The sequence below is a fragment of the Dermochelys coriacea genome, chromosome 1 (genome assembly GCF_009764565.3).
Source record: "Dermochelys coriacea isolate rDerCor1 chromosome 1, rDerCor1.pri.v4, whole genome shotgun sequence".
NCBI lineage: Eukaryota > Metazoa > Chordata > Testudines > Dermochelyidae > Dermochelys > Dermochelys coriacea.
In genome coordinates this window covers 5,048,244-5,064,655 of record NC_050068.2, presented here as the reverse complement: position 1 = coordinate 5,064,655, position 16,412 = coordinate 5,048,244, and the positions used below count along the sequence as shown (strand labels likewise).

General features: G+C 52.6%; 1 protein-coding gene across 1 annotated transcript; it reads left to right on the top strand.

The window, feature by feature from the left end:
* Window positions 1–972: 972 nt before the first annotated feature.
* Window positions 973–1,941, top strand: LOC119859138 (olfactory receptor 51G2-like). The gene has a single exon (XM_038410857.2). It carries the CDS (start codon window positions 1,006–1,008, stop codon window positions 1,939–1,941), a length of 936 nt encoding a protein of 311 aa, XP_038266785.1. The 5' UTR covers window positions 973–1,005.
* Window positions 1,942–16,412: the final 14,471 nt, after the last annotated feature.

Below are 16,412 nucleotides of genomic sequence, written 5' to 3'. Positions count from 1 at the left end.
GTAAGACAAATATTACAAACCAAACTTTCAGGACATGCATGTATATTGAAAGCCAGCAGCAGAGTTGTTGGAATCTCTACAGGAAGAAGCAGCAGTAACTTTATTTCTTAATGGGTTTTTCTTTAGAAAGTATTTCAGAAATACTCCAAACACTGTTTGCAACGGGTTTGTGCTATTAACTCTTTGTTCAGTGAACAGTTGCATGAATCTGTCTTCTGGTCGTTGCCAAGAAGCTGTTTCTAAGGCTTATATTCAGGGTCATGAATGCAATCCTCCTGCAACTGTCTGGAGTGGAGAAAGTAAAAAAAGATATATAATGAGGCAATGAAATGCATTTATAAATAGCTTCAATGCAGGGGAGATAAATACAATGACCGTTTTCACCATGCACATCCCATGTATTAAAACACGTCATGTTGCAACGGACCACACTCAGAAGTGGAGGGCCAAAAAATGTGTCTGTGGGAAGGTCATAACTGTAAAATTACACAGTGTTCAAGTAGCCTATGGAACTACCAGCCCCAACGTATCAATGTCGCCTAGACCTTAGCAAGATTCAAAGAGGGACTGGAAATTTATATGGCTAATCATAAAATCCAATTACAGTAGGGATAATTTTTTTTAAAATAGTCTTGGAGGGGATCTAATCCTTCCTGTTTTACACCACAAAATATGGCTAATGAATGGCTGTCATGGGGGCATTTTCCTTGGGAGCAGGTTATCTCATAAGTGCGTATTGGAGGACTTCTTCCACCTTCCTCTGATGAATCTGGAACTGGTCACTGGATACTGTGCTAGATGAACTGCAGGTCTGATCCAGTCTGGCAGTGCCTATCTTTCTTTCAGTGGTGTAAATCCAAGACAATGTTTTTCCTCATCTTCATTGAGCTCCTGGGAGTCTCTAGACCTCCACTGAGAACAGAAAGATGTCTCATTAAATATCATCTTGTTCTTTTTCCTTTCAGGAAGGAAAGTTCAAAACTTCTCTGACTTGTCCAGTCCATTATGTCAGCTGTCAATGACACCAAATCAAATTCTGCAGTGTTTCTTCTCACCGGAATACCTGGGCAGGAAGACGTCCATCCCTGGATCTCTATCCCTTTTTGCTTAATGTATGCCATTTCGATAGTAGGAAATTCAGTCATTCTGTTCATTATAAAAACAGATCCAAACCTCCATGAACTCATGTACATTCTCCTTTCCATGTTGGCAATCACAGACCTTGGCTTATTGATTGCCATCATACCGACTATACTGCGCATATTCTTGTTTAACTCTAGGGACATCAGCCTTGATGCGTGTTTTGCCCAGCTGTTCTTCATCCACTCCCTTCAGTGCATGGAATCCTCTGTGCTTCTGTTGATGGCATTTGACCGCTTCATTGTGATCTGTAACCCACTGAGATATACTTCCATCTTAACTCTGCAGAGAGTAGCGAAGATGGGACTGGTGTTTGTGCTAAGAACAGTGGTCATAATATTCCCACTCCCTTTTCTCCTTAAACAGTACAAATACTGTGGAGCCAATGTCCTCTCCCATTCCTATTGTCTGCACCAGGAAGTCATGAAAATGGCTTGTTCGGATATCACAGTGAACAACATCTATGGCTTGTCTATTGCAATCTCAACGATGGGTTTGGACTCGCTGCTCATCTTCCTCTCTTATGTGATGATCCTCAAAACAGTGCTGAGCGTCGCGTCCCCCATGGAGTGCCTTACTGTTCTGAACACCTGCGTCTCCCACCTCTGTGCCGTCCTGCTCTTCTATATACCAGAGATTGGCCTGGCTCTGATACACAGATTCGGGAAGAGCTCTTCTCACTTGCTTCAGATTGTCCTTGGCTATGTCTACCAGCTGGTTCCTCCACTGATTCATCCAATTGTGTACAGCGTGAAAAGTAAACATCTTTGTGCAAGAATAATCAGAGTGTTCATCAAGTGAAGGGTCAGTTAATCACCTGGGTCCCGCGCTGGTGACATGGGAGATGAAATACATGGGCCACAGCCACACATTCCATCCTGAATCCTCTTCCCCCAAGGCCCCTCATAGAATATGAATCATAGAATATCAGGGTTGGAAGGGACCCCAGAAGGTCATCTAGTCCAACCCCCCTCCGGACTGTCTACCCCCCAGCTTGCCCTTTACTACCTGCCCCATTTGCCACTTGTAGCTTTGCCCCCGCTTTTGCCCCAGACCCCTTATTAGCTTCAGTTTGTTTGCCTGCCCCGCCCATTTCCTTCTGCAGCCTTTGTTTGTTTGCCCCACCCCAGCCTCTGAAGCTAGCCCCTTAGTTTTCCTGTTCTACCCCCAGACCGCTTAGCCCCTCGCTCCATGTGCCCATGCCCCCTCCCATGAGCTTGTGCAATTCCCCATTTTAGTTACAACGCTCTTCACTGCACCCCCAATGTTGTTGTATCCCCCCCTCCTCTAGTGCACCAAGAGGAGCTGGAATTCCACTTTTTGTCGGTGACTGACCCCTAACCCCTGATTGCCCCCCGTCCAGCCCACCCCTTTTGGCGCCCTCCTCCCCTGCCTGCAGCCTAGCGGGGAGGAGTGGTCGACCTGCTTCCCCTCTCCCCTCCTCCTTTTGGTGTCCCCCCTTTCCTCCTTGCTCATGATGGCGGGGGATGAGATGGGTGGGACCCCTCCAGGAGCCCGAGCTCCCCCTCCCCCGCCTACCCCTCCGTCACCCCCCCAAGCTTCTACCTCCGATGCCGAACCATCTGCCACCGCCCCCACTGGGGCACCAGCAGCGACGGGCACCAGGGTGACCTCCACTGCTGCCACGTCTATCACCCCCTCAGATTCGGGGGGAGTCCCCCCAGCCGGTGGGAAGGGACAGGGGAAGAAGAAGGGGAAGGGCCCTGCTAAAAAGACCAGGCCCTCCATGGCAGGGGCTGCCCCCAATGCCCCGGCCCCATCTCCAGCTGGGGCACCCCTCCCCGCTGTTCCCTCCACCAGCTCTGCGGGTGTCCCTCTCCCGGCCCCAGAGCATACGCCCAGGTGGCGGCAGCCCCCCCGCCTGCCGCTACGTCATTTCTCCAGCCCACCGCCTCCGCTACCATCTCTAGCGGCTGGGGCCCCTTTCCCACCATGACCAGGAAGCACGGCGTCCGTTGCCTCCTGGTGCCCGCCTCGCCCCACGTGGAGACCTATGTGCGGGCGTTGGCGAGGGTGGTGGGGCCCACGGCCATTCTGGCGGCCTCCAAAATGTATGGCAAGGTCGTCTTCTTCCTAGCATCGGAGGCCGCCGCCCAGGAGGCGGTGGAGAAGGGCCTGGCGGTGGGGGGCGTGTTCGTCCCTTTAGAGCCGCTAGAGGACCTGGGCGTCCGCCTGGTCCTGACCTCCGTCCCTCCCTTTCTCCCTAATGCCGCCCTGTTACCCACCCTCTCTACCTTGGGGAAGCCCATCTCTGTCATCAGCCCTCTCCCGTTGGGCTGCAAAGACCCCGCCCTCCGTCACATCCTCTCCTTCCACCGGCAAGTGCAGCTTCAACTGCCGCTGACGGCGCGTGACGGAGAGGCGCTGGAGGAGTCCTTCCTAGTCCCCTACCATGGGGCATGTTACCGGGTGCATTCTTCCACAGGGGAGGCCCGGTGCTACCTCTGCCGGGCGATGGGGCACGTCCGGAGGGACTGCCCCTTGGCCCGGCAAGGAGGGGCATCCGGGATCCCCGAGTCCTGGCAGGGCACCGGCCCCGTCATCGCCGGTGCCCCTGGCTGCCCGGCGCCCGAAACCACCCCTCCTGCTTCCCAGTCCACCATTGCTCCCGCCCGGGCCCAAGGGGCACCTCCCCTACTATGCCCAGACGAGCGGGAGAACCCCGTCCCCACTGCTTGCAATCTGGCGAGGCCTGTGGAGGAGGGTGTGGCAGGGACACTGTCGGGCATGGGAGAGGGCCCGCCCCAAGGGGAATCTTCCCTCCCTTGTGCTGCCCCACCGTTACCCCCTCGAGTCCCTGAGCCATCGCCTCTGCCCCCTGACACAACCCCTGCTAGCCAGCCCCCGGATGATGCCATGGAGGGCTGGGCCCTAGTCCAGGGGAAGCGGGGCAAGCGGAAAGCTCGAGCTCCACTCCTCCCATCTGACGCGGAGGCCCCCCGGAAGACCTGGAAGGGGGGCACCGATGCCGAGCCTTCCGCTCTACCCATGGGTGTGCTCCACCCACCAGAGCCGGCTAGGGAAGACGTGGCAGCACTGGAAGGCGGTATCTCCCCTCCACGGGAGTCCCTCCCCTCCAAGACCCCCGAGGCACCATCTGAAACCCCAGTGTGCCCCGAAGCAACCGTCGCATCAGGTGCCAGCAGCGAGAATCCCGGGGTAGCGGAAAACAATTTCCCGTCCATATATGAGGAGATCGAGGCCCTGGGTCTGACCCCGGTCACCCAGGGGGAGGACGATCCTATGCCAGAGGGCCTCGATCTGGGCGACTTCACTCCAGCCCCCCTTTCCCCATGTTCCCTCCCCCTAACCATTGCTTCTGCTCCCACCTCCGAGGAGCCCCTGGACTCCCCCATCAACCCGGCTGCAGAGGGCACCCTGCTGAGAGCCACCGAGCCAGTTGAGGCGATGGCCAGTGCCACGCGGCTGGAACCTGAGCCACCAGGGGCATCCCTCGCTGGTGAGGAGCATTCGACCTCCTTTCCGGGAGAGGGCCCTACAGAAGAGAGTCCACCTCCTGATGCCGTGGCTGCCAAATCCACCAGAGAGCTTGTGCCCGGCATCACTGAGAGCCCTCTCCCCGTCCAGACTCTCACCTCTACCCCTGCCCCTGCCCTTAGCCCGTCCACCTCCCGAGATGTTATTGCCACCCCTGGGACTGTCTCCTTCCCCTTTCCAACAGATGACTCTCGGGGAGCGGCCTTTGTGTTTGCCCGTCCCGACCCACCAGGGGCTGCTATCCTCCCTTCGCCACCCCCTATCGCCCCAGCATTCAGGTCAACCCATCAGGAGCCCCGTCGGGGGTCCGCACCCTGTCTGCCCATCTCGGTGGGCCACGGGGCTGTACCAAGGGCCCCGTCGGGGAGTAACCAGACCATGACCCCAGCCCCCCATGCGCTGCGAGAGGAGTTGCGAGAGTTTCTAAAAGACATCCATGGCTCCCGTAACAAAGTCCAGCTTGCCCTCCAGCAATGGGGGGACTTTAATCAAATCCTCCGGGACGCAAGGGCCCTCATGGGGGAGGGTAAAAGGACCGGGAGGCAGGGCGCCGCGGCCTACCAGCGGGTCCGCCTCTTCCGTGACTCCTTACTCACCTACGGGGTGGGTCACGGACTGCTGCGCAGCCCGCCGGGAGCCACGAGCATCCCTGCCGGCGAGGATCCCCCCCAGCCCTCCTCATGGCACCCTTTACCATCACAACATTGAACACCTGTGGCTGTAGGATGGGTCTCCGCAGGTCCCAGGTGCTCTCCTTCCTTCGGGAGGGGAGGTACTCTGTGGTTTTCCTGCAGGAGACCCATACGGATCCGACCGCCGAAGACAACTGGCGCCTGGATTGGGGGGACAGGGTCTACTTTAGCCACCTCACAGTTCATGTGGCTGGAGTGGCGACCCTGTTCTCCCCCAACCTACAGCCCGAGGTGCTGGGGGTCGCCGAGGCTGTGCCGGGTCACCTGCTGCACCTCCGGGTCCGCACGGAGGGGCTCGTTGTCAACCTTGTCAACATCTATGCCCCAGCAGCGAGCCCGGAGCGGCTGCAATTCTATCAGCAGGCATCCGCCTTCCTCGGCACCTTGGATCCTCAGGAGTGCCTGGTCCTGGGAGGGGACTTTAACATCACCCTTGAGGAGCGGGACCGCTCGGGGACCAAGCAGAGCCTGGCCGCCGTCGCCGTCCTCCAGGAGATAGTCGAACACCACTCCCTGGTGGACGTCTGGCGCGACCACCACCCGGATGACACTTCCACGTTCACCTTTGTCCGGGTGGAGGCCCATCGGTCGCGCCACTCCCGATTGGACAGCATTTATTTATCACGCTTTCATCTTTCACGAGCCCACTCCTCCAGCATCCGTCCGGCCCCATTTTCTGACCATCATATAGCCCCCGTGACAGCCTTCCTCTGCGCGGAGAGGCTGGGGCCGGCCTATTGGCATTTTAACAACAGCTTGCTGGAGGATGCGGGCTTCGTGGCGTCCTTCCGGGAGTTCTGGCTGGCCTGGCGAGGGCAGCGGCGTGCCTTTCCCTCGGCACGGCGGTGGTGGGACGTAGGGAAGGTGCGCGCCCGGCTCTTCTGCCGTGACTACACCCGGGGCGCCAGCCGACGGAGGGATGCAGCGATAGAGCAGTTGGAAAGGGAGGTCTTAGAGCTGGAGAGGCGTCTGGCCGCCAGCCCCGAGGATCCACCCCTCTGCGGAGCGTGCCGGGAGAAGCGGGAGGAGCTCCGGACCCTCGAGGACCATCGGGCCCGGGGTGCCTTTGTTCGATCCCGCATCCGTCTCCTTCGGGAGATGGATTGCGGCTCCCGCTTCTTCTACTCCCTGGAGAAAAAGAGGGGGGCTAAGAAACATATCATCTGCCTACTGGCAGAAGACGGCACCCCCCTCACGGATCCGGTGGAGATGTGCAAGATGGCGAGAGCCTTCTACGCAAGCCTTTTCTCCCCGGATCCGACCGATCCTAACGCTTGCAGAGTGCTGTGGGAGGAGCTCCCGACGGTCAGCATGGGCGACCGAGACCGGCTAGAGCTGCCTCTCACTCTGGCCGAGTTCTCGGAAGCCCTCCGTCGCATGCCCACCAATAAATCTCCGGGCATGGACGGGCTGACCGTGGAGTTCTACCGCGTGTTCTGGGACGTCCTGGGCCCAGACCTAGTCACCGTCTGGGCCGAGTCTTTGCAGAGTGGGGTCCTCCCTCTTTCGTGCAGGCGAGCCGTGCTGGCCTTATTGCCGAAGAAGGGGGACCTCCGCGATTTAAGAAATTGGCGTCCCGTCTCGCTCCTCAGCACAGACTACAAAGTCGTGGCAAAAGCCATCTCCCTGAGGCTAGGGTCCGTGCTGGCGGACGTGGTCCACCCAGACCAGACCTACACCGTCCCGAGCCGCAGCATCTTCGACAACCTATATCTGGTCCGGGACCTATTGGAACTTGGGTGTAGGGATGGTCTGTCGTTCGCCCTCCTGTCCTTAGATCAGGAGAAGGCGTTCGACAGGGTGGATCACGGGTATCTCCTGAGCACTCTGCAAGCGTTTCGCTTCGGACCCAGGTTTGTGAATTTTCTCCGGGTGCTGTACACCTCTGCAGAGTGTTTGGTCGGCTCAACTGGACCCTGATCGAACCGGTCAGCTTCGGGCGAGGAGTATGGCAGGGGTGCCGCCTCTCAGGCCAGCTGTACGCTCTGGCGATCGAGCCCTTTCTCAGTCTCCTCCGAAGGAGGTTGACAGGGTTGGTGCTGCGGGAGCCGGAGCTGTGGCTGGTCCTGTCAGTGTACGCTGATGACGTGCTCCTCGTGGTCCAGGACCCGGGCGACTTGGCGCAGGTGGAGGCTTGCCAGGCCATCTATTCAGTAGCCTCCTCTGCGCGGGTCAACTGGGTCAAGAGCTCTGGCTTGGTGGTAGGGGACTGGTGGCAGGCGAGCTCCCTCCCACCCGCGCTTCAGGTCATCCGGTGGAGCACGGGTCCGCTGCTCTATCTGGGCGTTTACCTTTCTGCCACGCATCCCTCTCCGCCGGAGAACTGGCAGAATTTAGAGGGCGGGATGATAGAGCGGCTCCGGAAATGGACAGGACTACTCCGGTGCCTCTCCCTTCGAGGGAGAGCGCTAGTGCTTAATCAACTAGTCCTGTCCATGCTCTGGTACCGGCTCAACACCCTGGTCCCGGCCCCGGCTTTCCTGACCAACCTGCGGACATCGATTCTGGAGTTCTTTTGGTCAGGACTGCACTGGGTCCCTGCAGGGGTTCTCCATCTACCTGTGGAGGAGGGAGGGCAGGGCCTCAAATGTCTGCTTACTCAGGTCCATGTCTTCCGCCTCCAGACCCTGCAGAGGCTCCTTTATGGTGCAGGTAGTCTGGCGTGGAGCATACTGGCGCACGCCTTCCTGCGCCGCATCCGAGGGCTCCGATACGACCGGCAGCTCCTTTATCTCCATCCGAGAGGTCTTCCGCGAGACCTCTCCGGGCTGCCGGTCTTCTACCAGGACCTCCTCCGGACCTGGAAACTCTTTACAACGACCAGGTCCGTGGCGGCCACCGAGGGGGCTGATCTCCTCGCGGAGCCCCTGCTACACAACCCCCAGCTCTGTGTGCAGGTGGCGGAGTCCCGCTCGGTGTGCCAGAGTTTGGTCCTGGCAGAGTTCACAAGAGTCGGAGACCTCCTGGACTATGACCGGGGAGACTGGCTGGATCCCCTGACGCTCACTCAGCGCATGGGGCTTTCCAGACCTTGTACTCCCCGGCGCATACTTCAGGAGGTGAAGGCCGCTTTGCCGCCCGCTGCTCGGGTTCATCTCGACCGGGTCCTGCACGAGGGCACGCCCCACCCACCCGTTACCCCAGGCCCGCCGGACCTTTTAATTGGACTTCTACCCCGTGGACCCAACAGACCCCTTCACCCCTTCACCCCTTCACTAGAAGCTGGCTGCATGAGATGCAGCCGGTCTGCTTTCAAACCGCGCCAAGAAAACATCTCTACACGCTCGTGTTCCACACCCTTCACGCCCGCACCCTCGTGTCCCGCCCCGATACAAAATGTCAGGACCTCCTGCCACCTTTGGAGGGTGAGGAGCCCCGGTGGGCCAGCCTATATTCCACCTTAGTCCCAAGGCCCGTCGGGGATGTCAGTTGGCAGCTCCTTCACGGAGCAGTGAGCACGGGTGTGTACTTGGCGCGGTTCACTTCAATCCCAGACTCCTGCCCCTTTTGCGGCGTGAGGGATACCCTGGCACATGTCTTCCTGGAGTGTGCCAGGCTGCAGCCCCTATTCCGGCTCCTCACCAATATTTTATTACGTTTTTGGTTGCACTTCTCCCTTCACCTTCTCATTTATGCACTCCCTATCCGTGGCCCCACAAAATCACGGGATCTCCTGGGCAACCTCCTCCTGGCCCTAGCTAAAATGGCCATCTACAAAACCAGAGTGAGAAGGTTGGCCGATGGAGTCTCCTGTGACTGTGGGGCCTATTTCCGATCCTCGGTCCGTTCATGCATCCGGGCAGAGTTCCTCTGGGCGGCGTCCTCTGACTCCCTTGATGCCTTTCAGGAGCAGTGGGCGCTGTCCGGGGTTCTCTGCTCCGTGTCCCCGTCCGGTTCCCTTCGTTTGACCCTTTGACTGCACTCCTGTCCCTGTTATTTTATTAGTTGTCCCCCGGAATTTTTTGGGTATCTAGGTCCTGTGGATCTGCCTTTTATATCAATATCATCATATTGCTGATGAACCTGTGCTAGCCGTGAGCTGGAGAGGGATGTAGAGAAGAAACTGAGGAGAAAGAGAGAGAGAGCAGAAACACCAGTTGAACTTGATGGAAAAGCAGAACCAGAACCCTCCTACACCACTGATTCCCACCTCTCCAAAAATCGACAAATGTGAACCATTGTGTCCTACATACAATGAGGCAGGTGATATTGCTGAATACTTTACTACCTGTGAGAAGTTTTGTGTGATTCATAAGATTCCTGACTACCAAAATATGCCCTGTTTAGTTGCAAAATTGATTGGTAAAGCTCTGTATATATTCAATAAATTGCCAGTTGAGGATGCTTTACTTCAGTAAATTCAAAGAAATGGTTTTGAAACAATTTTAGATTACCTCATAAGCATATTGAGCTAAATTTATGAATCTTAAGAGGGGTGCAGGTATGAATAATATGGGATATGTAAACAGATGAAAGATTTGATGGGAAAGTGAGTAAGGGGTAATGATGTTGCAAACTTTTTAGGAATGTTTGACCTTTTTGCTCAGGACCATGCCTTAAACATAGGTAAATATGTTCTAAAATAATGGTTATGGGACAAGAAAGTAAGAACTCTGGATGAGATGGCTTCTCTAGCTGATGATTTGAGCAAACACAGGCATCTATTGTTAAAAAACCCCCCCACAGTGACAGGGCTTTAAACTTGGTGGGACACAAGGTTCAAATTTTACTCCTGGGAAGAAAGAGGCTGGCTGAAAATCTGGGCACTCACCTCCCCAAAACCATTCTTAAAATCCCTGATCTAAATCTCCTGTAAAAACAGAAGATCCAAGAATGTGCTATCATTTTAATTCCACTGATCACTCGAGGAATAAATGCCCTGTGCTGGGGGGAAGCAGGAAATAGGTATTTTATGTGAATTCTGCCACCCTGAGCACAGAAGCCCCTCAGGCATCTGTCATTTGTTACATTGGGTTTCTAAAATTAGCCTTTGCACAAGGCATGAAGCACATAAAGGCTGCCAGCATTAATGGCAGGGAACACCTTGGGTGGGAAGATACGGGGCAGAAATTTGTGTGGTTAGGTGAAATGTAGTACAAGAAGGGGACATACTGCCAGGACAGATTCCAGAGCTTTTCTAAGTTTTTTTGACTTTGGAACAGGCCACTTTTGGATAGCATCCACTTTGGCCTGTGGGGTGTTGATAGTTCCTTGACCCACCTGGTGTCCAAGGTAAGTCACTCTGTTTAGGCCTATTTGACACTTTTTAGCCTTAACAGGTTTCAGAGTAGCAGCCGTGTTAGTCTGTATTCGCAAAAAGAAAAGGAGTACTTGTGGCACCTTAGAGACTAACAAATTTATTAGAGCATAAGCTTTCGTGAGCTACAGCTCACTTCATCGGATGCATCCGATGAAGTGAGCTGTAGCTCACGAAAGCTTATGCTCTAATAAATTTGTTAGTCTCTAAGGTGCCACAAGTACTCCTTTTCCTTTAGCCTTAACAGTTAGTCCTGCCTCCCTTATGCTCTTGAAGACTTTTTGTAGATGCTCCAGGTGGGTCAAGGAACTATCAACCACCTACAGGCCAAAGTGGATGCTATCCAAAAGTGGCCTGTCCCAAAGTCAAAAAACAGGTCCAATCCTTCTTAGGCTTGGCCAGATATTACAGGCGATTTGTACCACACTACAGCCAAATTGCCGCCTCACTGACAGACCCAACCAAAAAGAAACAGCCAAATGCAGTTCAGTGGATTGAAGAGTGTCAGAAGACCTTTAACCAGCTTAAAGCGACGCTTATGTCTGACCCTGTGCTAAGGGCCCCAAACTTTGACAAACTGTTCCTAGTAACCACAGACGCATCCGAGCATGGTGTGGGAGCAGTTTTAATGCAGGAAGGACTGGATCAAGAATTCCATCCTGTCATGTTTCTCAGCAAAAAACTGTCTGAGAGGGAAAGCCACTGGTCAATCAGCAAAAAGGAATGCTATACCATTGTGTACGCACTGGAAAAGTTACGCCCATATGTTTGGGGACGATGTTTTCACCTGCAAACTGACCATGCTGCACTGAAGTGGCTTCATACCATCAAGGACAATAACAAAAAACTTATTTGGTGGAGTTTAGCTCTCCGAGATTTTGATTTTGAAATACAACACATCTCAGGAGCTTCTAACAAAGTGGCTGATGCACTCTCCTGTGAAAGTTTCCCAGAATCAACTGGTTAAAATCGTCCTTGAAATGTGGAGAATATTGTTAGTTTTTATATAGTCAGTAGTATATCTAAAGGTACATGTGTCTAATTAACTCTGTTTTCTCCTAGAGCTCCAGGAAGAAATCACAGCCAGTGTGGAACTGGCTGTCCAACACTATCTGCGATTTTGGGGGCGTTTCATAAATATAAAGAGAAGGGTAACAACCTTCTTGTATACAGTACTATAAAATCCCTCCTGGCCAGAGGCACAAAATCCTTTTACCTGTAAAGGGTTAAGAAGCTTAGGTAACCTGGCTGGCACCTGACCAAAAGGACCAATAAGGGGACAAGATACTTTCAAATCTGAGGGGGGGGGGTTTGTTTTGGTTTGCCTGTTCTGAGTGCTTGCCAAACACAGATCAAAGAAGCAAGCAATCCAACTCCATTAGAATCAGTAAGTACTAGCAAGGGAATGCGTTAGCTTATTTTTGTTTTGGCTCGTGATTTTATCTGTGCTGAGACGAAGGTGTATTCCTGGTTTTCTTTTTGTAACTTTACAGTTTGGCCTAGAGGGAAATTCTCTGTGTTTTGAATCTGATTGTCCTGTAAAATTACCTTCCATCCTGATTTTACAGAGGTGTTTCTTTTACTTTTTTTTCTTTATAATAAAGTTCTGTTTTTTAAGAATCTGGTTGGGTTTTTAGTGTCCTACAAACCCAAGAGTCTGGTTTGTGCTCACCTTGTTTATTTTTCAAGCCTCCCCAGGAAGGGGGGTGTAGGCCTGGGGGATATTTTATGGGAATAGAAACTCCAAGTGGTCCTTTCTCTGATTCTTTGTCTAAATCACTTGGTGGTGGCAGCATAACTCAATCCAAGGACAAATAGAGATTTGTTCCCTGGGGAAGTTTTTAACCTTAGCTGGTAGAAATAAGCTTAGGGGGTCTTTCATGCAGGTCCCCACATCTGTACCCTAGAGTTCAGAGGGGGAGGGAACCCTGACAACCCTAAATCTAGTCTGGGCAGGACCTGTGAGAATTTGCAATAAGACAAGTTCCACTGTTTATCAGATAGAAATCCAGCCAGAGAAGAAAACTACACTGAAATGGTTCCACTCCTCACAGCTGAAAAGTTGGAAAGGATAAAACCCTGATAGGTTCCAAACAAATTAAAATTACTGCACATGCTAGACCTGAAGAGGGTGTTTGGAACACAGTGAGAAAAAAATCAAGAGCTCACCCCTGAGAAAGGGAGAGGGAGAACTCAGCTGCATGGTTTGAGCATAAGTTAATAAATTTAGTTTTTGTTATTGTGTAACCTCCTGCTACATAGGGAGGGGGAACATTTTGTTTTATTTTTCAGATGAAGTGATGGATGCTGAAAGATTTTGAAGGTGAGGCATTCCTATGTCTGGTGGTGTTGGAACTACAGCTGTGCTTCTTTGACAGTGTGAATCCAGAAACTATTGTATTCAAGATGAGGGGACATTTCCCATGGCAGGACATGCTTCCATGCTGATGATGCTCATTAAAAAAAAGGATTAATTAAATTTGTGACTGAACTCCTTGGGGAAGAATTGTATGTCTCCTATTCTGTTTTACCCACATTCTGCCATATATTTCATGTATCAGAGTGGTAGCTGTGTTATTCTGTGTCCACAAAAACAACAAGGAGTCTGGTGGCACCCTAAAGACTAACAGATTTATTTGGGCATAAGCTTTAGTGGGCAAAAAACCCCTTTTGTCAGATGCATGGAGTGAAAATTAGAGATACAGGCATAAATATACTGGCACATGAAAAGAAGGGAGTTACCTTACAAGTGGAGAACCAGTGCTGACAAGGCCAATTCAGCCAGGGTAGATGTGGCCCACGCCCAATGGTTGATGAGAGGGTGTCAATACCAAGAGAGGGGAAATTTTTTTTGCAGTGAGCCAGCCACTCCCAGTCCCTATTCAAGCCCAAATTAATTGTGTTAAATTTGCAAATGAATTGTAGCTCTGCAGTTTTTCTTTGGAGTCTGTTTTTGAAGTTTTTTTGTTGAAGAAGGATGGCTACTTTTAAATGTGTTATGGAGTGTCCACGGAGATTGGAGTGTTCTCCTACTGGCTTTTGAATGTTACCATTCCTGATGTCTGATTTGTGTCCATTTATTCTTTTATGTACAGCCTGTCTGGTTTGGCCAATGTCCATGGCAGAGGGGCATTGCTGGCACATGATGGCATATATCATATTAGTAGATGAGCAGGTGAATGAGCCCCTGATGGTGTGGCTGATGTTGTTGGGTCCTATGATGGTGTTGCTAGAGTAGATATGGGGACAGTCTGTGGCTGGGATACTGTACTACTCCTCTCCTCAGTCAGTCCCTTGTGCTTGTTTTCCTTCCCTTCTGGGGAGTGAGTGCAGCCTCCCTACTGGGAAGGTTGCAACACTTTGTCCATGAGCCTTTGGAAAATCGGGCACCCCATGCAACCCAAAGGGGAGGATGGTGTACTGATATAGTCCCTCTGGAGTTGCAAAGGCTGTCTTCTCTTTATCAGCCTTGGCCAGGGGGATCTGCCAAAATCCCTTGGTCAGGTCAAGGGTAGACATAAACCGTGCTTTTCCCAATCTGTCAATTAGCTCATCTATCCGGGGTATAGGGTACGCATCAAACTGGGACACCTCATTCAGCTTTCGGAAGTCGTTGCAGAACCTCACGCTGCCATCCGGCTTATGCACTAAAACCACTGGACTTGACCATTGGCTAGGAGATTCTTCAATGACTCCGAAGGCCAGCATTTTCCTGACCTCTGTCCTGATCTCCTCTCTTTTGGCCTCTAGGATCCGGTATGGCTTGACGTTCACCTTCACTCCAGGCCCTGTGAGGATGTGATGGTGAACCTCAGTAGTCCTGCCTGGCTTTTCTGAGAACACATCTAATCACTTCAGACCGTTGCTCCGGAGTCAACTCCGGGGATATTCCTACTTGGTCGGGCTGGTTGCTTTTAGGGGATGGTGCCCCTAGCGCAACCACATGCACTTCTCTATCCTGTCATGGTTTCAGCAGGTTTATATGGTAGATCTGCTCCAGCTTCCGGCTGTCGGACCTTATAGTCGACTTCTCCTATGGCTTCTATTATTTCATATGGCCCCTGCCACCTGGCCAGGAGCTTGCTCTCTGCCGTGGGTATGAGCACCATTACTTGGTCTCCCACCTGGAACTTCCGGGTCATTGCTTGGCGATTGTAGTATGCCCATTGGGCCCCTTGGGCCTTCTCCGGGTGTTCGCGCACAAGGGGGGAGACTTGGGCTATCCTGTCTTTCATTTGCAATACATGTTCAACAATGTTTCTCCTGGTGTTCGGATGTTCTTCCCAGCCCTCTTTGGCCATGTCCAATATGCCCCTGGGGTGGCGACCATATAACAGCTCAAATGGGGAGAATCCAGTGGAAGCTTGGGGAATCTCCCAAACAGCAAACAGTAAGTAAGGCAACAGGACATCCCAGTCTTTCCCGTTGTGACTAATCACTTTCCATATTCTTCAATGTTCTATTGAAGTGTTCGACAAGACCATCAGTCTGGGGATGATAGACTGACGTCCTGAGGGTCCATATATGGAGCATTGTACATAGGTCCTTCATTAACTTAGACACAAAGGGGGTCCCTTCATCCATCAGGAACTCTTTAGGTATCCCTACTCTGGAAAAAATCCAGACTAACTCTTTGGCTATGGTCTTGGACATGGTGTTCCGTAGAGGTACAGCCTTGGGATATTGGGTGGCATAATCTAGTACTACCAGAATGTACCGATGACCCCGGGCTGACTTCTCTAGTGGCCCTACTAGACCCATAACTATTCGCTCGAATGGGATTTCAATAATTGGTATAGGTACCAAAGAGGCCCTTAGGTGTGGTCGGGGCCCATGTAACTGACATTCTGGACAGGAGGTACAATATCGCTGGACAGCCGCATAAATGCCAGGTCAAAAAAAACCTCTGCAGAATCCAATCAAGGGTCTTATCTACCTCTAGATGGCCCCAAAACAGATGGCTGTGGGCCAGATCTATCACACCCCTCTGATGCTTCTGTGGGACCAAGAGTTGTTCTACAACTTGCTTTGGACCTGGACTACTCTGTATAGCAGATCACATAATATGGCCCTGGGCCCTTGACTCTCCCCTCCACGGGGACCCCATTTACCTCGACTACTTCTTTATGAATATTGTTGTATATTGGATCATTGGCCTGATCCTGACCAAAATTCCCAAGTTAGGTCCCCATTTATCCAAACTCAGGGGGATCTACCTCTGTCTCCCCCTTGGGGAAAACCCCCGGGGAACAAGGTCCGGCTATTGGGTCGTTGATCTCCTGCCTGTCCCGCTGTCCGTTGAGCCACCTCTTTCCCCTACAAGCGTAGATTTCTGGTATTGGGTCAAGATCCTTGTTCCCCTCCTTTTATCCGCCCTCCGTTCCCTCCGAGACTTCTGGGGCTTTCCCAGCGGGGAGAACAAATCCTGGCCAAATTCATGGAAGGTCGGGGGACGGTTATCTATCTGGGCCACCCCCTGGGTCCTGGGTTCATTATTTTCTTCCACCTTCTCCCCAGGGAATAGGCTATCAAATCCCGGGAAGTCTCGTCCGATAAGGACTGGGTAGGGGAGTTTCGGAACTACTCCCACCATCACCTTAGTGGGGTTTCCAAGAACTTCTATTTTTATGGGGATGGTCAGGTAATAACTGACATCCCCATGCACACAGGATATTCCTGAGCCTGCCTGACCAACTTTCCCGAGACCAGCGTGATTGCACTTCCCGAGTCTACTAACGCAGTGGTCTCTATACCATTCATCTTAACGGGTTTAGTGTATCTATGAGGGACCATTGCAACACCTA

What these genes read in the sequence shown, in the direction of transcription:
- LOC119859138 (XM_038410857.2), top strand. Translation starts at nt 1,006, where the DNA reads ATGTCAGCTGTCAATGACACCAAATCAAATTCTGCAGTGTTTCTTCTC.